The sequence below is a fragment of the Lepisosteus oculatus genome, chromosome 7, assembly GCF_040954835.1.
Source record: "Lepisosteus oculatus isolate fLepOcu1 chromosome 7, fLepOcu1.hap2, whole genome shotgun sequence".
Taxonomy (NCBI): domain Eukaryota; kingdom Metazoa; phylum Chordata; class Actinopteri; order Semionotiformes; family Lepisosteidae; genus Lepisosteus; species Lepisosteus oculatus.
In genome coordinates, this window is record NC_090702.1 from 53,567,925 (window position 1) to 53,593,543 (window position 25,619).

Here is a 25,619-nt window from a genome sequence, read left to right on the forward strand (position 1 = left end):
CATTTCTTTAAAGCTGCGGATGTATCTTGTTTATCTTGTCTTTGATTCCAGAGAATCAACACTTTTTTACAATGTGGTGACCAAAATTGTACACAATATTCTAAATTAGTCATACTTGTGCATTGTGCAACTTTGACATAACATTCCTTAAATATTAAACTTTTAGCTATATATTATAACATTAATTTAGCCTTTCCTATTAGTTCCCCAAAGTGTCTAGCAGATGTAAATTATGTCAATATAAATAAGTATTTTTCTTAAGTGTGTTTCTCAACTTATGTGTTTACGTTTTTTTACTTACATGAAACACTTTGCACTTGTCTACACAAAATGTCATCTGTCTTGAATTTTATCTAGATGTTTTTGAATTGCTTCTGTCACTTCTGTGATTAGTATTTGGTAATCCTTCTATTTTGGAATAATATGCTAATGATTTTGCTAATTTGCATTGGTATAATTTGTTTGACTAATTTGCTAGCTGTACCAGAATCTAGATTACTGATATATTTATTCACTGATATCCTGATAGAGATACCTGTACGGTATGGTATTCCACTATTAACATCAGACCCAGTCTTATCTCTCACGCTTTATCTGCTGTACTATTCATTAACACATTCCAAGTCTAAAATTATTAATTAAAAAGTTAATAATATGTGGTGTTGAAAATATAGCAATATAACAACAACATTGAAAATATTATCCATCCAGTACAGGGCCAGATCTATTATGTGTCAACATAGACACCTAAGCAAGACTTAAGGTCTCTAAACCCTTTATATTTCCATGTAGGTCATCCTCTAGTTTTATTCTAATTATTGTTTCTATAACCTTACCTATAACAGACATCAGATCTATTTGTGTATAATTACTTGGTTCAGTTTTTTTCACCTTTTTGTGGATATGTGTTACATCGGCAATTCTCCAGGTTTAAGCAGCTGCTGAAGGAGTTGCGTCAGTGGCTTACGAATAACACCCTTTGTTTTCTTAAGTACAACTGGTAGGACACCGTCGAGCACTGGAGATTTATTAATCTTGGCCTTTTCACCTTCTCAGAACACTTCTGCCTGTTCTATGCTAATGCCACAGCGCTCGGTGCTCTGAGCAAGCTGCTGGTGGGACCTCACTCCCGTCTGAAATCTGGGCAGCGTAGAACTCGACCACAGCAGAGGAGTGGTCTTCTGGCACGGCCCAGTTCATCTCTGTCCAGGGGACTGTGCAAGCAGCTGGGGTCAAATCCCAGCAGTGACAGCGAGAGGTGCACTCATCACACTATTAAAAGAACCTCTCCCTGAGGTACATCATTATCTTACTTAGTGACTCTCTGTGGTCATTAAAAATCCCAGGGCGTTTCTCGATAAGAGTAGGGGTGTTACCCCCCTGTCCTGGCCAAATTTCCCCCTGGCCTTTACCACTCATTGTCTCCTAAAAATCCCCATCTCTGAACCGGCTTCATCACTCTGTTCTCCTCCCCACTGAGAGCTGGTGTGTGGGGAGCAGACTGGCGCACTCTGGCTGCCATGGGGCTACACAATGGTGTAGGAGGAGAGGAGTCCCCATTACCTGTAAAGCGAGTGTAGTGTCCTTTGAGTGTAGTGTCCAGCTATATAAGTGTAAGGAACTATTATTATTATTATTATTATTATTATTATTGTTATTATTATTATTGCTATTATTATTGTTGTTGTTGTTGTTGTTGTTACTAATAATAATAATAATAATAATAATAATATTGTGCGTTGTGCCTACATGCTCATAGCAGGCTATGCTAAGCCACTAGTTGGCATTCAGAGGGATACAGCTGTGCATTAAATTATTAATTTTCATTCGTGTACAGATATTTAAGCCTTGTTTGCCATAGATGACACAGCAGCCTTAAGAATCATGTACTGTATTCTTGCCTTTCACCTGCTAGATACATTGTGAATAACTGGCCCAAAAGAAACACTTTTAATAAGGTTTTTATATAAAAAATAGAACTTGATCTATCCATCAGACAGTTCAGAGTATAGTGCTTTCTAGATTTATTCATACTTCAGAGTAAATATGAACACATATGCCACGTAAATAAAAGACACTTGTGTGGGATAATGTGTTGAGCTTACAGAAATCTAAAATGTTATACTGTCATCCTAATAGCACTGCAGAAAGTGTAGTGATATTTGTCATAATTTAATCCTAGAAAGCAAAACACTACCAAATGGCCTCCTCTTGTTTGTAATTGTTTTTATGTTCTTAAGACACCTCCTGTAATGTCCTTTAAGGATCCTTAGAGAAGGATTTTTGACCATTTCTCCAGGTAGAATTGTCCCCTTTCATATCCCTTGGTTTATACTTTCGGACTGAAATCCTAAGTTCTTTCAAAAATGTTTAGACTGAGGTCTGGCAATTGAGATGGCCCATCAAGCACATTTGTGTTTTGTAGTTAGGCACAGCTTTGCCTGTCTGCATGCATGTATTGGATCATTGTCTTGCTAAACATTTTGGCTAAGCTTGAGCTTCTGTGCAATACTACTACAATTACAGTATAGCATTTTTAGATTTCTTTAAGGAAGACATGTTATTCAAATCAGGAGGGCCTTTGTATGTCAAAAGTTTCAGAAGGCTTGCCTTAAAGTTCCTCTAATTAGTCAATTCTTACCAAGAACTGTTGTGTGTGAACCAGGCAATATTGTTTTCCTTTTGCCTGCTGCCACCCAGCCTTTGAGAATGCAGAATGTGTTTTCAGCTTGTGGGAATCTAATGGTGAGTTGCATTGAATAAGAATGAGCTTTTCTGAAACTGTGACTGAAATATGGAAAAAAAGAATCATGTGTTCTATATTTTGACATTCAAATACAAGAAAGTTGGTGTCGGAAACTCGTTCACTGAAGATCAGTGCAGCTGAGCTCAACCAGATTGCACTGGCTTGTGTTGAATTTTAGAATTCATGTACTGTACTCATAAAAATATTTTTATAGGCCAGTTTGACTTGACTGACAAAATGTTTTTGAAAGTAATTTCTCAACACCCTTTAAGACCTGGTACTAAAGGCCATCTGTATTGATCTTGTTATTTTGATTTTCTCAGAATGGATACTTATTGGTGCTTTGGTGTAGACTACGATGTGCAATGCTTAATCCTTATTCCAATGAAAACAGCTTCTGGAAAGGCTTTTTACAGTAACTACCAGGATGTGTGTGAGAAATCAAATCCGTGTCACACAAACCTTAGTAACCTGTCTGAGTGAATGAATTTAAGTGCCCAATTCGTAAAACAAAACTGTACAGCTTTAATTTATTTCTTTGGTTTTGAACATTTAGAAAGTTTCGTTTTTAATAAACTATTAACTTACTATGGAATACTGATTGCAGGAGTAAGCAGAAAAATAAGAAAGATTAACATCTTACATACAAGCAGAAAACAAAATAACCTGAAAACACGCTCAAGCTCTAGCGATTTAAACATAAAATAGCACGGCTCAAACGAGTGCTCTTTTCTTAACCTTTGCACAATGCAAAACACCATTGTCAGCTATAGAGAGGGATTAACAATAGTTCCAGGGTGATACGCCTTGATTCTGTTTGACCCTTGCTATTTAGCAAATGGATTTTCACATTACCCATCAATCAGGACATAATGACAATCTGTGGGATCTTCTACAATTACTCTTGTTCTGAATGCTTCTTTGCCACTGTACTCTGTTGAAAAGCCCACAGCAAAGATATGATCTTTGATGCAGATTTGATTATGGTCCATTGATTATGCAGTCCTTTTTCACAAGCTTGTCATAAAACAACGCAAAAACTCTGTTCTCTCTGCATTTTTACTGTCAGGATTAAAGCTCACTTATGAAATTTATTGTCATCATTCTGAAGGTTCAGTTTAATATTTAGTTTAAGAAAAATGCTCCCCTTAAATGTAATCACATTTAAATATGATCATCTTCATTTTATATATATATAAGTAAAAATTCACCTCTTGAAAATGATTTACCACAGTACACCACCAATACTCTACAGCTGTTAATTTGAGAAAGAACAGTACCTAACTCCAATAAAGACTGGTAATCCCAAAGTGTATTTTGAATGTTAAATATTATTAAATGTTTCTATATAATTTTTTACATTCATAACAAATAGTTTACATTGTGGTATGTGTCACAAGGAAAATACAGTACAACTGATGCAGACTGCCTTTAAAAAACTTCTAACTTAAATGGGGAATTGTGTGTGTGTATGTGGAGAGGCAATTCATTGTGATATGGAACAACATTTTGGCTCCCTCGCTGCATACAGTATTATTACTTTAATTGAATAAGCTCTTAAAGCCTTTAGAAATAATCACTGTTGTTATGTTATTGCCCTTTAACACAAAAGGTGATCTTTAAACACAGACTTGGATAAAATAACCCAAATCATTACAGGTTTGTGTTTTGATTTTACCCCTAATGCCAGTAATAAACTATATTTCAACACTGGCCTGTGAAAAACACCAGTTTTCACTGGTATGTATATAGACACATATATATAGACACAACTACAAGAATTTTCATCCTTACTTTCCTTCACACTTATCAAACTATTGTGTCAATATAGCATGTGAAATATATTCATTTATGATTATATGAAGAGACTTCTTCCTTCTAGCTCAGAAACATTTTGTGATAATTTTTCCCTCATATTTGCTATTTTTTGGAATGTGATTTTGTTGTTATATTGTGTTTTTAACAAAAGTTAATTTTGTTAAAAAGAATATTTTAAAGTATTCTCAATATGCTTTTTTATAATTTATTGATTATTAAAAATTCTTAATATAAATCCTACAGCACGTTCTTGACCTGGTGTTTAGTTGAATGTATGAATCATCTTCATACAGCGCCCAGGCACATCCAGGTTTTCCTGTCTTAATAAAATGCTTGGGAACTAAACCTTTTTCAATTGAAAGAAGGAGAGTGCACAACACCAACTTTTGTGTCCTGTTGGCGTTTTCTTTCATATAAAATCCTAATTGGCAACAGGTGGCCTTTTGATCCTTTGTTGAGAAGAGGCACTGCAATGTTACCACTGGTTCACGTCACCTAATTTCCCAGTTATTAGAACACCATTGACACGGATGGAATTTGCCTTCGTAAAAAGGCAGGGTAGGGTCTTTATGGGCTTGCAAAGAAAGACAGTCAGCTCTTAGCAGTGTCACAAGCTCTTTTAGATACATTTATTAAGGCCGGTGAAACAGGACTCCTAATTGGTATGTCAGTCTGGCTGCATACACAAGGCATAGTATGTAGTTCATTTTTTCTGCCCAGTTTTAATCTTCATTTGGCCTTCACAAATATGCTATTTCACTAGCAGAAAAAATATTCTAGCAACCATCCTCATGTCATTTTCTCATTTTGTCATTTCATTGTTACTGTATCGTGTGTGAACTGGACTGGACTGAAAAAAATATGTTTAATTACAGAACCTGAATATTTTAAAACTAAGCATCCGGTTTCTCTTATTAAATAAGTTCCCAGATTAAACAACCAGCCACCACGCTACTCTTGAGTTACAACAGCAAATATGCTACTGCATTTGAGACTTTTAAACACACAAGCCATCCAGTATAGAGTAAGCAATAGTTTGTCATTGTAATGTGATTTAGAATGACCATGCATTTCTCCGTGTGGTAGTTCAACCCAAATTCAAGGAAGAGAATGTGTGTACTCACCATTGTAAAGTAGCTGGGGTTGAGTGTGGTTTGGAAGCTCTGTTGTTTTCTTTTTCCTCATCTGTTTCAGGAAAGATGTGTTATTTACACATTATAATGCTGATAATAACCATCTATAAACAGTTTATTACTACTTGTGCTGAAGATAATAATAACAATTGCAGATGTGTGCTGCATCTGACATGAGCAGTATATTGATTTTTAAACCATTCAGTTGTCTTGTTCTGTGTGCATGCAGTTGAGAACAACAAGACTAACCAATACAGTCACAGTAATATAACATAACACATTCAAATTAAGCAACACACACCACACCATAATATCTGCTAACTAAAATGTGGCTCAGTTATGTACTCAAAAACATTTAAAATGCCAGAATTTGTTATTGGAAAAAAAGTATTTGGTGTGTTTTTAATGCCTCTCAGTATTGTACCAGGCTTTCACTTGCTTAAAAAGTATGCAACATCACTAAAAATGTACTGGACGTGTCAACAAGTGCAAACAAGCTGCACCACTGGATCAAAACACTTCAGCAATAAAGACATATCTTGTGTTTTGGTACGCTCCAGCAGTGAAGTTCATCCCCAGAAATACCACATTCATCTTTGAAACAGGTAAGTAGCCCCTTACTGTGTATCAGAATAAGGACAGCAGCATGTTTGCTTTCAAATCATTTAAGAACATAAGAATTTTTAGGAACGAGAGTCCTCCACCCAGCCCAGGTAGTTAGTAGCTACAGTAATTGATCTGAAGATCCTCTCCCACGGTTTCTTAAAAGTCAGGCCAACAGCTTAAACAATATGTTTCAGATTCGCACAATCAAATTTTAAATGCACCTCCATGTAACTTCCAATATTTTTGTGCAAAAAGATTTGTTGATCTTTGGTATCACAATTGTGGAATATACTGTGCATAGAAATAGATCAAACAAAAAGAGAACAGCAGAACTGGTGTAGACTAAGTGACAATATGCTAAGTGCAGTTTATGGGGGCACTGAATATATCACTTACAGCATGGTACTTTGCTGTGAAAAGGAACTTGCTATTCAAGGCTGCAGTCTGGAACAGTGGTTAAGTGGTTATACCTGGGAGGTTGTGGGTTCATATACAGTAATAATTATAATAATAATTGCTTACACTTATATAGCACTTTTCTGGACACTCCACTCAAAGCGCTTTACAGGTAATGGGGACTCCCCTCCACCACCACCAATGTGCAGCATCCACCTGGATGATGTGACGGCAGCCATAGTGCGCCAGAACGCTCACCACACATCAGCTCTCAGTGGGGAGGAGAGCAGAGTAATGAAGCCAATTCATAGATGGTACAGTACCTTGTGTGGCACTGCTTTTGTACCCTTGAGAAATAGGTTCTCCTCCAAAAAATACCTATCTGTATAAGTTGTCTTGGATAAAAAGCAAATCAAATAAAATATGCAATAAATATATGAACAAAGCTCTCTACTGCAGTCATATGGGTATATAAATATTTATTCATTTAAAATAATGAACAACTACATTTCACAAACCCTAAGTTGGATGCCGCTGCTGTTGTGTGATTGAGCAATGTATTTCACACAAATTCTGCCATTAAATGCCCTGTTACATGAATGGTTAGTCTCAAGGTTGTCATTGTAAATCAGTTGACATATCTGTTAAAATAAAAGATTATTTTTTAAAAAAACTCCAGGAGGGACAGAAGGCTAAGATCAATTGGCAAAAGACTTGTCCTCTTAAGTCCTGGAAATGTTTTCTTGCAGTTTTGTATGCACTGCAACAACATCATCATCTTCAGACTTTTGAAAGCAAATCCAGTCAAATGTGAGCTAGCCAGACTTGTCATAGAACATGTCCTGAGCCCAGAAACTCCAGGCTGTCTGCCTGTGGGCTCTCTAACGAGCTCTACCAAACTGCTGGCATGTAGCTGTAGTGGCCCCTGGAATTTCAATTAGTTCTCAGTTAAAGACAGATGATGCACGGGCAAGACGACGCACTGCCCATGACCATCAGTTTGGCTCATGTGTGGGGCACAGCTGTCTCCACACAGGACCACAGTGACTGGGGGTGCCTGTGCAACACAAGCTCTAAGTAAGAAGGCAACAGAGTGCAATCCTAGAGTTCCACCAACCTCTTCTGCTCCTGCCCACTTTTTACTCAATCAACTAGTGTACGTACTGTACACGTCCTTCATACAGATGACAAAAAACACCTTCTCTAAAATCTGTCAGTCCTTTCATTTAGCAAGCTTATTTGTTTATACTATGCTAACAATTCAGAAAATCATATTTTTTGTTCAAGCACAGACAACGTGATCTCTGGGTAAACTCACACTCACGGTTTTCTGTCATTTATCAGAAATATTCTAAACAAATTATATTGATTTGTTCTACAAATAAATGAGTAAACTAAGGGTTAAAAGTGCAGTTTTATATCCAGAGTTTTTTTTCTGCCTTTTGTGCGGGTAGTCACAGGGTAATCATATAAAGATCATGATGATGAATAATTAAAAAACAATGAATAATAATAATATTATGTGAAGCTCATTCCCATCTCTGCTCTTATATTTTATTTTAATAAAGTGGGCCTCATTTTAAGAATAAATTTACCAGGAATATTTCTTCCACCTTCTCTGCTGAAGTATTGCTGATGTGTCATCTGAACAGGAGACACTGTATGGTTGAGCTTGATATTTTAGACCTGGGTTCAGCAGCTCTGATCCTGCAGAGCCACAGCAATTTTCATTCCAGATGATCATGGATCAATGTTGCTTAATTAAGAGACGTTACGTGCTTCCCAGAACTCTGTTCATTAACCATTTAAGTCCGGAAAATAAATGGGAATTGATTTTGAGTGCAGAATAGGAAACAGTCATTTGTGCAAAGAGGTGTGGGCTTCTACAACAGGCTTCCCAGTCAGGTGGTTCAGGTGCAAAGTCTGGGCTCTTTTCAGAAAATGTGAGATTTAGTTCTTAAATATTACTAATTCATTTACTGACATTTTAACACACAGCAGTTTATATTTGGACGCATTTATACAGCCAGGTATTTTACCGAAATGTTCAGGTGAAGTACCTTTCCCAAGAAAACAGGAGCAATGTCCCACGTGTACAGTTTGAACCCACAACAATCCAGTTACAAGTCTAGAATCTACCTATCAGTGGTCATTCTAATTAATAAGAAAAACAGGGCTAGAACCGGCATTGATAAGACTGAAATACAATTGAAATATAAGATCAATGAAAATTATCTTTAAAGTTCTAGAAGTACTCCCTGATGTCTCATTGTTTTTTTTTCTCATTTTCAAATATTTTCTACAGCAAAATATTTCAATAAGTAAAAACTTTTTTTTTTCAGAGAAAAGTGCATACAATGTATTCAGACACTGCATTTGAACCTCCTTGGAATTTTGTTTTTGCCAGATTCTGAAAAGCATAAATATATACAGCACATAGAATACAAGAATCAGAGCATTACCACTGGAAGAGTGGTGGCCTGAAGTGCTTTCTTAATGTGAGTTATACAACACAAACATCTTGTTTACATGGCGTCAAAAAAACATTAACGAAAAAAATGCAAAAATATGTTTTTTTAAAACTAAAACATGATTCAGTTCAGAATATAATTATCTTTAATACAAGACTCAAATAGAGCTTTAGTGTAATACTAACATACTGTAAGTACCATATAGGAACAAGTCATAGGTTTATTCCGTGCTGAAAAGAGAAGAAAGAAAACTCAACGTTTCGCCTCCTTCATGTGTGAGCTCACACGGCCAAAACGTTGGGTTTTCTTTCTTCTTTTCTCAGCACGGAATAAACCTATTACTTGTTCCTTTGCAGCCTACGCATGCTGACGCAGCTCCCCACCTGAACTACTTCTAAGTACCATATAGTACCATATAATCAGTCACATGGAATAAGTTTGCTTATATGGTGTAGATCTTGGTGGCTTTAACATTTGTAATCCAATTTTGTTAGATCTTAGAGGATTAGTATTATTGGGTCTGGTCACTAATGGAATAGGAGACGTCCACTGAAAACCAGGTTGTTTCTGTAAGAGGTGTTGGTGGACCAGTAGGTGGCGCCCCCTCCCCCCTGCACTTTCGAATCCAATTAGCCAGTATCCTGGCCAGGGGACACTGATGCACAGGAGGTCCAGACTTTTGATGGACATTAAACCAAGGTTTTCCTGGTCTCTGTGATTTAAAGATCACATGGCTCTGTTTGTCAGAGTAGAGATGTTCACCACAGTGTCCTGGATAAATGCCACTCTGGGTCCCCTATATTTCTCACTCCTCCACCTGACCTGCACACAATCACTGCCATTTGTCACCCAGGGGGGTGCTGCAGTTCGGAGGTGGACGAACTGAGTTTGCCTCCTATGTGAACTTCAGGATCATTCCACCAACCAAACAGATTTCACCCTGTAAACATTTCCCGCTGTAACCCCAAACAGAGATGGAAGTCGTCCTTACTTTCGTCGTTCGACATATTCCCCAGAGACGTATGACTGGAGTATCGCTTGGTTTCACTTTCGCTGAGACATCTTTCAATCCAGCTTTCTGGAAAAATATCAAACAGGTGTCAGGACAAGACCAGCCTGCTATGGAATAAGAAGTCTAAAGGGCACTTTTCTATTGTATATCAGTGTGTACTGTGTGGACAGATAGGCACTGAGGGTATTCATGACAGAAAAGTGCTTGGCTGTTAGTTCTCGCCTTGTTTACTGGTTCTCCGGATTTTCACAACTCTCTGTATTATCAACAGTCACAAGTCACATTGTAGCAAAGGTTGTTTTTTTTCCCTTTCCAGCACAGTTTCATTACTCATTGTAATAATGAGTTGTACTTCCTTTTTTTTTATTCCTGAATTAATCAAAAGGCATTTGGTTGGTACAATCTTCTTTGACAGAAACTCTTGCCATATTCTCAATTTCGTTTTTATTTTAAGAGCTTGTTGTGCTAACAGTTCTCAATGTTTGTTTTTTTTTACTGTTGAGGCCCTGCTGTGTCAGTGCTGTTTCATTGCAATGACCTAATAATAATAATAATAAGAAGAAGAATAATAAGAATAATAATAATAATAATAATAATAATAATAATAATAAGCAGAACAAGCACAGTTGTCACTCCCTATACAGTACTGGAATATTCACATGAGTAACTTGTGATACTATGTCACATAGTAATAGAAAAAATAAATACATTGAGTCTGCCCCCTCCATTTCGTCATGAGGGGCTTAACTCGTCAACCCCATAGACACACACACACACACCCCAGAAGGGGGGTGATTTTGCGACGGGGTAGTTAAAGAACAATTGACGGTACGGTCTTTTGTTCAACCGGGTTTCTATTTAAAATGTTTTCACCTAAAACTGCAGGAATCCTCTATTGTTCTTCCGGAGACTTACAAGCGCGCACACATGCTGAATCGAGCTCTTTCTCATTGCTCGACCAGCCCCGCGACCCAGCCGCCTTTTGTTGGCTTCTAATTTCTATTACGAAATGGCACAACTGGTGTCCTTTCTGGGGCAGAATCACCAACTCATAATATTTTGCTTATTCTTGTAGATCCGTGTTTCCCGCACGGGCCGTAACAACGGTCACTATAGCAGCAGTTGCCGGGAATGGCAGTTGGCATGACAACCTGTTTCAGTTACATCACAAGTGGTGAAAGTTCCAAGGCAAAGTTTTAGGGCATGTTTCACTGTCTTCATGGCAAAGTTTGCACTTGATTGGGAAAGCGTTTGTGGTCATTAATGTACTGTATAGACCAGCCTCAGGGAGTGACTGACGAAAAACGAGGGAAGAATAACACTACTTGTTATCTGTATCATTTTTAATGGTTACTTTTTCAAAACCATGGTATATACAGTACAGTACCTCAATAGGCTCTTCCCTCGTAAGTAAAGATAATTACAACTATAATGTGTTTTTGACAACTGTTGAATAGCCGAAATTATTTCATGGTAGTTGCTCTCTGATTGCGCCATGCCACTGGACAGGTATTTTTTTTTAAATGAGTCTCTAAACCATGGATGCAAGAGCGTACAGTATCATTTATCGCGAATTTCGCGAAATTTTTAAATAATCACAAATGTAATTGGCGAATAGCTGAGTAGAGTTCAGGTTGCTTGAGACTCAGGTCCTTTATGAAATATTACTGCGACCAGATTAAACGTTGCTCGTTATTTGTACTCTGCTGCCACTCTGATATTACTACTACTATAGTCTTACCTCTGCTACTAATAATATACTAATAATACTATATTATTATACTAATAAATATACTAATAAGTCATTTCTAGGTGATGTACGCTATGGACTACATTAAGCGGCTGACTTTATAAACTGAGTATCAACAGGTGTATTCCATCGGTTCGTGAGTTAACTGGTTAACTTTGTATCGACATTTGTACATGTAATTTCTCCCGTATTTATAGCATAAACTTTTTTCTTTGCGGTGATCTGCATCTGTCAATGAAATATATATATATATGAATTTCTACTTTCATAAAAAAAATTGCACCGGATTTGCAAATCCTGTTTAATCGACGGATAATTTGAAGTAATATAGACAATATAGAAAGTACGTCTAGCAACTTGATAGAATGCATTTATAGCCACGAGGAAATCAGTGCAATTTTAACATTTTTAAAACATATTGCATTGTATTATTTAAAGTACTTTTCATATACTGTTTCAAATAGTTTTAAGTTATCTTTTTTAACAGCAACGTAACAAATTAGAACATTTGTTCAATGTGGTGTTTGCTTTTTAAACAATCTTTAAAGGTTAAAACTAAAAGAAAATGACATTTTAATCGAAAACTAAGAGTATGATTTAACTTATGTGTCCGCTTCGGTTCTCAAAATTAAGAAATAAATCAGGTTTAGAACAATTTACTTCGAATTATTTAACATTACGTCGACTTAATTAAAATACATAGGCTGCTAGGACATGAACAAAAACACAAGAAAAATAAAACTCCATTAGAAAAATTATTTTACATTTGTATGGACGATGTATAATATCGGTAAGGAATATCCGCTAATCCACTCAAACAAGTCCTTTCGCAGAAAACTTTTGTAAGTCCAGAGTGATTATTATTGTTATTCCTAATAAAATATGTTTCGAATTGTACAAATCTCTGGAAAAGTAAAACTGTCGCATGTTTAATAAAATTTTAAAAAATGTGTTTGATCCAAATAATTTAAGAGCGAAGAGCTGATTTAGAGCATCTAAATTTTATTCAATTAAATTTGCAAAGTGAAACGGGAATTTATTTTACAACTCATGGTTCATGCTGCCACTATAGAATAACCTAATTAATAATTGGCCAGAATATGTCTCGAGCTGGAATATAACGATACCAAATAAGATTATTAAAAAGCACAACAAAAATGTAGCCGTGCGCTAACAAGACAATTAACAGAACTATAACTGCGATGTATGTAATAACGTGCTCAAAGTGTTATTATCTAGTAGTAGGGTATAATATTGCTAGAAATATTATCAATATTATTGATAATAACTGTAAATATTAAAGTTTTTTTTCTTTCATTAAATATTCACAATGTAACAGATCATTTAAAAGTACAGGCTTCTCAAGCAAAGACATTAAATTTTTATGAATGTTTACATTAAAAAATATAGATTATTAAGTGATTTACCAGAGGCCCTAGTTTTAATTGTTTTATGCTACTGTTTCACCAATCTGAAAAGAACACCGCACACAAATGATTTCGAGGTAAATGTTTTAGGGCCGACAAACGGATGTTGGCTTAAAACCCGTGAAGAAAATTTAGTTGCTGTTCAGCTGCTACGCGCTTAATTTATTTAAAACCCGGAAAACACCTATATTGTAACTTTTGCCTTTAAAACCTTCTGGTGTGATTTCGCATTCCTAGGTTTGGGAACAGCGTAAGTTTTTCAGGGGCAGGTGCTCTGCAAATAAGAGCGCAGAGCACACACACGGACTTGAGATGCAAAATTGAGATGAATGGCTAGGGTACACAAAACCTAACATTTATCTGCTTATATTGTATTTAGGTATTTAATTTTACATCTAGTTATGAAGCTGCAAAACTAATGCCTACCAATGTCTGGTTTCATCCAGTTTCTAAACAGCAATTCCAATTACTTAACACCCTTGTTCAAATAAATTATACTTTTCCAGTTCAGTCACGTTTATTTATTTTTATTTTTTGCATGGCATAGAACGAATATTACGTGCTCCTAGTTTGCTCCTAGAAATTGCCCCTAGTATGAAACTTTCCTGCCACAGCTAATAGCTGCTCTCTCACATATCCGAGGAAAAGCATCAAGCACACAGGCACAGCAGAGCAAAAACATTGTATAGCTTCAACAGTGGAAGCTTGAAGACTGCAGAAATCCCGCTTGCTGTTCTAACAGCCACCACAAGTATCCTATAAATGTAACGCAGTAATGCTTTACAAACCTGTGGATTCCATGTCAGGCTCCTCCAATAACCCACAATGCATGCTCTTCCCATCAACAGTATACAAGTTCCCCAAAAAAAGTCTTTGTTTTCTACAGTGATGTACAAATCTGAGAGACTGGGGGACTCCAGTAATCCAGCAGAGGAAAAGCTAGACCCGTCAAAATGTTTGCCGATGTTTCATGGGAAAAAGCATCATTTTATAGGAGTCCTGATGGGAGAAATGTCATTGATAGGCCAGGCAGTCTGATGAATGGCTGCTAGTCAGATGGGGATGTGGCAAGACTCACTGTGAAGCCCATTGTGATGCTGTTTTGAATAAGAAAAGCTCCCTCCCCAGAAAAAGAGGGGCTTAGATCTACGCAATCCTAGCACTTTGGCCTCCCCGTCTTCCATTATAGCATTTAATACGTTTTTTTTCCTACCATTGCTTATTTAAAGCCCAAGAAACCAACACCTCTTCCTTTACTCATTATAGGGCCCTAATGAAAATCAACCACAACAGTTCTGGAGTTGGTCTCATTTTCTGGCTTAAGAGCTGGTTTGACTTTGATTGTTCCAGAAACTCATGTTTGGTAGTATTTATTCCCCGGTAAAACTCCCACACACGGAATTTGATTGAGGGGTTTCGTAGTGTTATATAGCGGCAGATTTTATCCAACAAACACTATAGTTCAGACGTTACTAGGTATTGCCCGAAAGTAGGGGCTGTATTTTCCTCGTAAACTCCTTTGAAAAAAATTACACAAGTGCTCCCATGATAGTTACTGTTTTTTAAATGTCTGACTGTCTGTAATGGTCTTTAAATAAATGAAACAAGTATAACTCCAGAAATCAGAAATTCTGGTGATCATTTTCCATTGGTTAATCACAGAAGGCAAGAGTAGACTTTTTTTCATAGGAACTTTATTGTAGTGTGCCTGAAAAAACTGTTCGTGCTACAAAAGGGAGGCAAAAGTGCAAAGCTTGTGGCTGTGAAGGCTGTGATAAAGTGGCTGTTTTTTGGGGAAGGAAAAGCTGTGATTAGAATATGAATGGAGCTCCAGGAGAGAAGGAGAAAGGGGGATTACAGCTGAATTGCTTTGACCATGGACAGCAGCAGAACTTTCTCTTGCAGGAGACACAGCAAAACTGGATCTGCTGACAGCACATGGCAGGCTGAGTTCATATTTGTACACCCAGCGATGATAGGAGTATGGTGACAGGGTCAAAAGTAAGGGAGATCATTTGAAGTAATTCTTCCAGTAATTATTTCTTGATACCATTTGATTTTCATGAGGAGGTAACTCCAAAGTGGTTGAGGAAATAATGTTTTCTTTTCTCAAGTGACAATGAGGCCTGTTAAAGCTCTTCTATATGTCTTATCTGTAATGAAGTTGAAAAGTGTTTTTATAAATTAAATAGGGGAAACTGGAACACTTAACATTGTATTAGTGAGAGAAAATACAGTACATTTGATGAAAACGTATTGTAGAGGACAGAAGAAATATATTAGGATACCTAAGCTGGGGTTTACAAAGAGGAACTAGTTGGATTTAAGTACTAAAAGAAGCTGAGTAACAAGTTCCTTGGAATGATGACAGAAAATGTTCATGTTTCAGACATGGTAGGAGCACATCATGCAGATTCAACGGAGTGGAAGACTTATATCAGCAGCTCAGATGAGCACAGTAGAGCACGTCAACTGGATGCATTCCTTCCTTTACCCTTTCATTAAGTGGTCTGTGACAATAAGGTAAACTACTGCACAAAAGAGACAAGCCTGAGGCTAAATGAATTTAACCTAATATTTTAAACATAGGTAGTACATGATATTGTACGTTTGCACTATGATGCAAGACAAAATGAATACATTAAAAATACAATGCCGGCTGCTTTGATAAATATAATTGTGGGATGTTTTGCACTCTTCCTGTGCAGCTGCAGCCAGTCTCCTGGTGATGGCATTAGGAAGCTGGTCCCACAGATGTCCTGTTGGATTCAAGTTGTTTACTTGATACCATGCCATTGATATCCCAGCACTGCGATGTCTTGCATGGTCCTGCCTTAAACATCAACACTTCTGGACTGGCTAAAGGACTTCGTCTGCACGGAAGACAAAACTGTGTTAAAGGAGATTCTTCCCCATGTCCTCACAGATGGCGGCAGTGTGGCTATCTCGGAAGAAGGAGAAGACAAGGTATCGCAATGTATCACAACATGGCTGTGGAAGAGGTTCAATGAATAGTGCTTTGAGGATTGTGAATATTTGCGACAGGTCCCTGTGTAATCTTAAAAGGATTCAGTAATTTTAGCAGTGTAGGACATGCCTTTGAGTTCAGCAATGATTCTGGTGCTGGAGTATTTTAACAATCATATGCACATCAGCACTACCACCCTGGCTGAGAACATTGCCACTTTGTTGCATTCACTTAATGCTGCATATTCATTAATTCATTCTGAGTCATGGAAAGGTCTTATGTTAGGTTCAGTAATTACTTTAGGACTGCCCTTTACAAATACAACTTTATTTAACCTACATTACACTGACCATTCCAGGATCACGTTTGAAACACACATGCCAAAGCCCACTGTTGCCCCTCAGTGGATGTCCTTTCATCCTCATCATCTACTTAATATTGTTAAATGAATGAGCATAGGCAGTGCCTCATCTCTGGCATGATAATAATAACAATTACTTTTTCTTTACCAAACAATTATTTGGTATAAAAAGATCATTGTCTCCTTCTCTTTCTTGTTATGATAACTGGAAAAGTTGTAGCCAACCATCTTTCTGATCAGCTAGGGAAATACTGGTTTTGGTTCTTTCCAGTCGGAGTTGAGACTGTTATGAGACTGTAATGAACTCCTCCGATCAGCAGGTTATGCTTTGATGTCCACTTCCTTTATGGTAGAACGAGATCTTGTCGGAAGGTTTTATACAGGTTTACTTCCTTCAAGATAAAGGGTGAAAAAGACAAGATGATGCTGTATTATCTTCAAAGGAATAAGTCTCCGCTTAACCCTGTTTCCATCCAGGGTAAGATCATAGAGGGGGTGCAGTCCTACAAGTACTTAGGGGTACACCTGGATGATAAGATGGAGTGGTCTGGTAACTCTGACGCCCTGTACAAGAAAGGTCAGAGCTGACTCTATTTTCTTAGGAGGCTCCGGTCCTTTGGTGTGTGTGCTACACATTTTTTATGAATTAGTGGTGGCAGCGGCCATCTTCTATGCTGTTGTGTGCTGGGGCAGCAGCATCATGACAAAAGATGCAAATAAACTTATCAAGAAGGCTGGCACTGTGTTGGGGATGAGCTTTGACCCCCTGGAGGTGGTGGCTGAGAGGAGAATGCTGACCAAGCTCACAGCCATCATGAACAACACCTCTCATCCGCTTCATGGGACTGTTACTGGGCAGCGGAGCACTTTAAGCAACAGACTGCTCCAGCTACGGTTTTCAAGGGAACGTTTCCGCAGGTCTTTCCTCCCGGCGGCTGTCAGGGTGTATATCGCTGCCCTAGGCTAGGACTGTTAGCCCTTCATTTGCTTGCCTATGGACAGCATGTTGCTCCATTGTACTTTTTTTGGACACTCAATCTGTATATACCTATGCACATTTTGCACATATTTTATTGTTTTTACAGTGACTATGATCATATTTTGCACACACCTATGTATTTTTTTTATTAATTTTATTTTATATTTATTTTGTATTACTGTACGTATTCTAATTTTTCGTCTGTCCTTGTCTTGGGCTGGACTGCTGTAACATATCAATTTCCCTTCGGGATCAATAAAGTCTTATATCTTATCTTATTATAAGCAGTTCAGTTTGGTGTTCCCCAAGGTTCTATCATGGAACTCTTCCAGTTCAGTGAGAACGATACCACCGGTGATATCATCAGGCGTATAGGCTTTTATCTCTATGCTTTTGAAACACAAATTATTTATCATCCAGCCCAGCCCAGAATGCCATGGTGGTGTCTGTCCTTACAGACTTTCCAACTAAAATTCAGTCGAGTATACCCCTTAAGCAAATTAAATTAAAACAAGATAATCATAATATACTAAACACAAATTCTTAGATTCTAACACTTCAAGGATACATTTTTACACAAATTCTATCACTCTGTCCTCTAATGGTAAGAATTTGGATGCTGAGCTTTCATTTGCTTGTGGATTTTAACTCTATAATTAGCATAATATCATTTAAAAAATGTAGTTGAATACAATGCTTGCCTGGATCAGGATGCAGAGGAGATAGGTAATGCCTCTATAAGTTTCTGTCTTGATGATTGTAATTTCTCATTTGCTGGGAATCCAATGCTGGGAGATGTAGTTCCTTATAGTGGTACTCAAGGCAATGTTTAAAGCCAGCGGACACTTGGTTTTTAGCTTCTCGTAATTAATTTTAAGTGAATTTGTTTTTGCACGTGGCTTGATGTAAAACAAAAGTGCTCCGGGATGCTCACAGTGCTGACTGTCTGACGAGCACAATGTAAGAGTCAATTTGTATTGTATGGTTTTGTAATGGACAGGCGCCCAGGCTAGGGTGTCTGGGATACAGAGAAATGCTGGGGCTATGCAGGTCGTATGAGTGATAGTGAGTACAAATTTGAATGAGGGTTGTTTCTTTCAGGAAATAAAGGCTTTGTATCAGGTGGAGGAAGTCTAGGCACCCAGATCCCTTCAGGAAACACCTCTCGCCACATCTTTCATTTCTTCTCTTAGCAGGTCAGACCAAAGGGGAGACACAGCTAGGGTTTATTGTAACTGCGGGTTTTACTTTCTTCGTTCATCTCTGTATTAGTTCCTGTTGTTAGTTTATTTATTTTCCCTACAGTTCATTTGCTGTGTCCGACACTAAAGAGAACCAGCTTGTTTTATTAGTTTTACATTACCAATAAGAAAGATTACAACAAGAGGAGGCTGTTTTTCTCATCTAGCCCATTTGGTTGCTAGTAGCTAATTTATTGGAGGATGTCACTGAGTTGTGCTTTGAAAGAAAGAGTATTGGCTTCGACAGCATGGTTGGGTAGCGTGTTCTATATTCCTACCACACTTTGGATAAAGAGGTACTTCCAAGCATTTCCATCACATAATGGCATTGGAAAAGTATAGTCTTGTCGGTCTTTACTAATGTTTCTAGATATGCCTTGGACTCCTATCCCACTGATCACATTTGCTGTACTTTTGTGACATTAGAAGTGTTAATCTACTCTTTCCGTTCAGCAATATTTAAATGCAATGAACATTTAAATGCATTTAAATGCATTTTCTCTTCACATGAGTCAGTGAGTCAGGTTTATAATCTAATACATGATAGAAAACACCATTGAATTCCATTTGAAGTTCTGAAAAGTTTCTGAAATGTGTGATTTATTCTATTGAGCATCCCAGAGATGTTAGAAACTTTTTGCGTTAGCCCCAAGCACCCATGTCCTCTGTATGGTCTGTTCTTTAGGCTGTTATACTTCACTATTCAGTCCTGAACAGTGGCTGTGAAAATGTATTTTGATGCAGTTACTTGACAGTAAATCTTAGAGAAGCTGCCTTGACTTCAGACTGGACATTACTTTTTGTGCTGTTTTGCCCCCTTATCTCACAACAAAGGTCTACACAGCAAAAATGGTTGTTCTTAGTGGCCAAATGGAGTATTCTGACAAGAGTTCAGGAGTTAAAAACTCTGATGTTGCCCATTTATACTCTCTTATGTGAAGCTCTCGCCTGCTGAGCACTCCTTTGCTTTTCTCACACTCGGGGTGTTTGCTCTTGCCAGCGGCAGACCTTACTTTTCCATTCTCCGTCTTTGACTTCCCATCCTCCGTGGGTCCTGCGCATCCGGACCCTGCCCCCCCTCACAGTTCCTGCAGTTGCTGTGTGCATCGAGTGCATGGCTTCCTCCCCCATTCACCTGCTCCACACCGAGATGGGGAGCTGCCTACAGGCTCCTCGGCTCTGCAGGCCTTCAACCTCGTATTCACAGCCGCTGGCGGAAAACAGCTCCCCAAGAGGCCATGATGACCACTCCATCAGGATCACCCCTCCCTGGAGCTCCAGCATACAGTAGCTACGCCCCCAGCCCGGCTCCCTGTCCCTCTCCCCTACATCCTGTGTCCACATTCCCACTCTCTTCGCATTGGTCTGCTTTCTCTCTGTCAGAATCCAGCCTAGTCGCAGGCCAGGCAGCAGTGATGATCGGTTCCCTTCTCCGTTCCCCCCCCTGTGTTGGCCCGCAGTTCTGGCCCACCCTTCCCCTGAGCTGAGCTCTTCCAGCTAGAGACCCTCTAATAATAATAATAATTGCTTACACTTACTGTATATAGCGCTTTGCTGGACACTCCACTCAAAGTGCTTTACAGGTAATGGGGACTCCCCTCCACCACCACCAATGTGCAGCATCCACCTGGATGATGTGACGGCAGCCATAGTGCGCCAGAACGCTCACCGCACATCAGCTATTAGTGGGGAGGAGAGCAGAGTAATGAAGCCAATTCATAGATGGGTATTATTAGGAAGCCATGCTTGGTAAGGGTCAATGGGAAATTTGGCCAGGACACCGGGGTTACACCCCTACTCTTTTCGAGAAACGCCCTGGGATTTTTAATGACTACAGAGAGTCAGGACCTCGGTTTTACGTCTCATCCGGAGGCCGGCGCCTGTTTACAGTATAGTGTCCCTGTCACTATACTGGGGCATTAAGACCCACATGGACCGCAGGGTGAGCGCCCCCTGCTTGACCCACTAACAGCTCTTCCAGCAGCAACCTTAGTTTTTCCCAGGAGGTTTCCCATCCAGGTACTGACCAGGCTCACACCTGCTGAGCTTCAGTGGGTTACCAGTTGTGAGCTGCAGGGTGATGTGGCTGCTGCTCTACAGTGTATTAGACTCCTACTTGCCTTCAAAGACCATCACTATAATTCCAACTGGAGGAATTAAAATACATCCTTATTCATTCAGACAAAGCAAACGGACCACACAGGCTATGGCTACCAGCCTTGTAAATTTCTTATTCTTACTCATCTCTGGCAGGGATCCAATCTGTTCGCTGAAGAGCTGTTCAAGAGGTTGCTCACCAGTGGTTCCTACACAAGCTCTGTGTCGGGCTAATCAAAGCTGACCTTGGCGACTCTAGCTTGCAGGTTCCTCGTTCTGGGTGGAATCCCATTTCCTACCATCAAACCATATGAAGAAGTGAAGATTTATCTAGACATTAGCAAAGTAAGGTTTGATTGCTCCCATAAAATCATATGAGCAGTCACAGAAGTTTGTCTAGTTTTCTTTGCACACATGATAAATTAAGTTTGGGTGTCAAACGGGTTGTCTTATTAGCTGTCTGTAAACCATCTAAAGAAGTGAGCTGGTACTTTTGTTCTGCAGAGAAACTTATGTTTATTAAAGGTCACATTTGGGTGGTAGCTTAGGAGCTGACAGTATAAAATTTAAAATTGGGTATCGATTTATGTCATATAAGGGCTTTTTGCTCTTCAGTGTAGATTAAGTTACATGATGACATCTGTGCATATACTGTATTACTTGGAGAACTACCTGCTTTTCAGAGAAGCTTTCTCTTTTCCACCTGACTCTAAGAGAAGCAAAGGTTCCTCCAGTGTGGGAATAAACTTTTCTTATGACTATCTTTTCACCTTGAGTACTTGGCTTATTATTTCTTCTCCTCAAAAGGAAAACGTTCCTTTACCCAAGCCTTCACATTGGTCAGTGTTCTAATCCAGGATACTTGATCAACCAAAAGCTTGTGTGCCCTAAGCTTTGTCTTAAACAACTCTGCTTCAATGTCATGAGGATTCTTTGATCTCCCTGGGAGTTCCTCCAAAGTTCCTTACAGTCAGATTGCCATTTCCTCAGCCGTACAAGTTATGCCAAAGAAACTTTTAATAAATTATTTGTATTTGTTATTTGTTCAGTTTATTTGTCAGATGCAATGAAATGCTTACTTGCATGTATGCTCCAATACAAAGACATTAAAGGAATCACCAAAAACATGAACACAGAACAGCAGCACCAGCAACAACGAGTTAAATAACATACAACTTGAAAAAAAGTCAGACAAGCAGTGAGAGGAAAAAAAAACCTCAGTGTGAGCCAGTGGTAGGGGTAGAGTTCAGTAATCTGACAGCTTGTGGGAAGAAACTCTCTGAATCTGGAAGTTCATGCTCCTAAAATGCTTACCAGAGGGAAGGGGAGAGAAAAGTGAGGAACGAGGATTATTGTTATCTTGAGCAATACTTTCAGCCTTCCTGAGACAGCGAGTTGCAAAAATGTGCACAAAAGAGGGGAGCTGTACCCCAATGATGGACTGGATTGACCTGATCACCCCCTATAACGCCTTCCAGTCAGACAGCGAGCTGCTGCCAAACCACACTGTAATACCACACGTGAGCACACTCTCAACAGCACACCTGTAGAACGTGGTAAGGACAGCTGACGATAGATCAAACTTATTCTACTGTCTGGGGAAGTAAAGGTGCTGTTGTACCTTCTTTGATGAAATTTTCAATGCTTTATCCATACGAAATGGAGATTATAAGTAGACTTTAGAGAAGAGGTCAAATTCTGATATCGTCTACTTCTGCTTTCCTGTGTATAGATATCTCATCCTCAGAGCACCCCTTCACAGTCTTTCCTCACAGTCCTTCCTCCACCCCATCTTCACCCTTGCAGCAGCTCCCTGGCTCATTCCTCGACAAATGAACACATTGTCGTTTAAAAACACGGATTGAAAATGCCTAGGATTACTAAACCTCTAATGCAAAATCCATTTTACAAAACAAAGACACTGACATCATGATTTGTTAGTCTTTCTTGAACCTCTTTCAGCTTTAACTTCAAAATGCAGATACAGCAAATAACATTTCCTGATTGAAAGATATTTAAACTTCAATAAACTTCAATCTTTTGTCATAAATCACAGGTTTTTCTAATTTAAGAATCTTAACAAATAAGGAAAAAAACAATTAGCAAGATTTCCAGTTATAGTAAAACATACTTAATTGTAAATTACAAATTGTACATGGAAGTGGATTGAAATCTCTGGAAGTGTTGATAATTTGGTAAGAATGTTGTTTAGTTCATTGTTCAGCTTTATTTTTTTAGGAATAAGAAATGGCAGATGAAGTATAGTACAAAGCCAAATTCTAAACACCTCATCTTATTTCCTCATCAAACCATCTAAGAGCTTTCACACCTGTGAAAGACGTATAACCTGTACAGCATGAATTGCTTTTTTTATGTATCACAGTGTGCCTAGATGTTACAGTACATCTGGTTTTGTTTGAAGCAAGAACTTTCCTGACAGTCACCTAATCATTAAGATGGATTCCCTGCCAAAACTATTGCTATGCTTGATTACTTCCTTGAATAGCGTTCGGTGCAGTGGTGTGGGCTTGTGGTCATGTTGCCATTACCAGGCATGCTACACCAAAGAAAGATTCAATACATTATCCTAATAAGCTCCCTCACTGCATCGCACTTATTAGGGTCTGACCGAACTGTTGAAATCGGTTAGTGTACCTGAACTTCACTGACCTTTTCAATTACTCTGTGGTTTCCATCTCGAATTAACTTTAATTATAACCAAGAGTGTAAACAAGGAAAATATACCAACATCCTCAGATAAACACAGTGGATGGTACAATATTGCATGTGTTTGAAGTATAAATATTGGACTTTGAAAAGCATAATTAACAGTATTGCCACTAAACATTTAAGTTGTATTTTAACAAAAAAATTCTAGTAAATATTTTAGGTCTTATGTTTTAAATGACAGTTGCGTCATGTCATTTTAGTATTGTAAAGTAAAAAAAAATGTGATGCCTATAATGAGAACAGATTTACAAGCATTTCTTTTTATTTGATGTGCACTGATCTTTCAATAGCCTCAACAGACCTCTATTTGCCATTCAGCATTCCCAGATAGCGATTCCCCTTCTGCTACTTTTGGTAAGAAATCAATATCATCTCTTATTTGAGAATGACTATTCATAGCCTTTAAATGCACTGTGATGTTCTTTTAAAGCGAGACAAAACTGTGAAACGTTGCCTTACTGATTAATAAATGTCATCCCGTTTTAACAAACCCCAGTACCAGCGTATTGTGGACTGTTACTGCATCTCTGTGACATTAGCACAATGAAAGCAGGACTATGGAAGAACAGTACGAGCTTCCTAGAACTCTAATTAAAGCCATCTATTTCCTTCTGTTGAAAATCATCTTGTGTGTGCCTGCGAATGCCACCTTTAACCACTCTCTTGCTTATTAGGATCTCATTAGGACATACAGGTGCACGCCACCAATGGGTTTCTTGCACCTCCCACACATTAAGAATGTCAGATTATTAATTGCTAAACATGGGCCTCGATATTAACCTAATGCAAAATGCCACGTCCGGTCAATATATTCAAGTTATGCATTGTCTGGTCAGACCTCTATGGTATGCACACAGCTGCAATGTTGTAGAGAAACCAGAGTACTTCATTTGAAAGAAGAAATCCAATTAAGGACCAGGTGTCTCTATTCCTCTCCATACAACAGGGAATTAGAGCACCACCTGATTTAAGGACCGAGAAGCTTCATACAATTTCTGTTAACCAACATGCAAAATGGAAGACATTTCATTGGGAGAAATACTAATAATTAACAAAAATCAAGAATGAAAAGCAACCTTACCATGTATGATGGTTATTTTAACCATGAACGTGTCTGCGAAGCTAATAACCACATCATTTTTTTCTTTATTCTTTTCAATTTGCAAATATTTTTTTTTTGCCCATGACTTGAGCCTGATTAAAAGCCCATTAAGCAGAAAGGGTCCATGTGTCCACACACCAGTAGCGGGGACACTGTCCAGCACCTCTGCTCCACTTTGTCCTGGAGAGACCATCCACGTACAAGAGTCCTCTTTCACATCGGTTCCTCTCCCTCAGCAGGGCAAAACAGACGAGAGGAAGCCAAACATTTCATGTTCACAGAAACAGCAGGGCGATATTTAGTTTTAAAAATTGCCGTCTTAAGGGGAACAACACCCTAAACTGTTTTTAATTGCATGGTGCTTTGAAAACATTACAAAACTAAACAAAAGATTTGAGAAATAAGTGCCAAAACCAAACGCTGGACTTACATCAGAACCTTTGGCCCTTCCAGGGCTTCCATCAACATTTTTCATCCCTTCTGGAATTGCAAGTTATTTTCAACAGTATTATTTGGGTATATTTTGATTGTGATGTGCAGGTCCCTTCTGCAATATCCTTCTTGGCCTTGCCACAGTGGAAGGGCTAGTATTAAGAGTCAAATCTTTTATTTCATGTGGTTCCAAATCTGAGCGCATAGCAGAAGAGATTTAAAAAACAAGCTACAAACTGTTGCAGCTGCCAAAAAAAAAAAGCAATCTCATTCAACTGCATATCACACTTTCGAGTTTGTCTTGCAGCTGAAACTCAAAACGGTGAACGCAGCAACACCCTTACTGTACC

General features: G+C 38.4%; 1 protein-coding gene and 1 long non-coding RNA gene across 4 annotated transcripts in view; one reads left to right on the top strand and one right to left on the bottom strand.

Annotated features, from left to right (window-relative positions):
• Positions 1 to 14,394, bottom strand: part of rfx4 (regulatory factor X, 4) — a 36,500-nt gene extending 22,106 nt beyond the window's left edge. The window contains exons 1-3 of one of the 3 annotated variants that reach the window (XM_015351842.2): positions 14,148 to 14,394; positions 10,162 to 10,248; positions 5,689 to 5,749 (exon numbers count right to left, since the gene is read on the bottom strand). In XM_015351842.2, coding sequence (XP_015207328.1) covers positions 5,689 to 5,749; positions 10,162 to 10,248; positions 14,148 to 14,190 — 191 coding nt within the window. In that variant the 5' untranslated portion in view covers positions 14,191 to 14,394. Of the gene's footprint in view, positions 1 to 5,688; positions 5,750 to 10,161; positions 10,249 to 11,055; positions 11,259 to 14,147 lie in introns of those variants that run through there. The other 2 variants (XM_006633068.3, XM_015351843.2) reach the window with 2 other exon arrangements.
• LOC107077934 (uncharacterized) lies at positions 11,457 to 16,573 on the top strand. The gene is made up of 4 exons (XR_001478910.2): positions 11,457 to 11,588; positions 15,265 to 15,360; positions 15,749 to 15,882; positions 16,068 to 16,573. It is a non-coding gene; the product is annotated as an uncharacterized lncRNA (long non-coding RNA).
• The last annotated feature ends 9,046 nt before the right edge of the window (positions 16,574 to 25,619 follow it).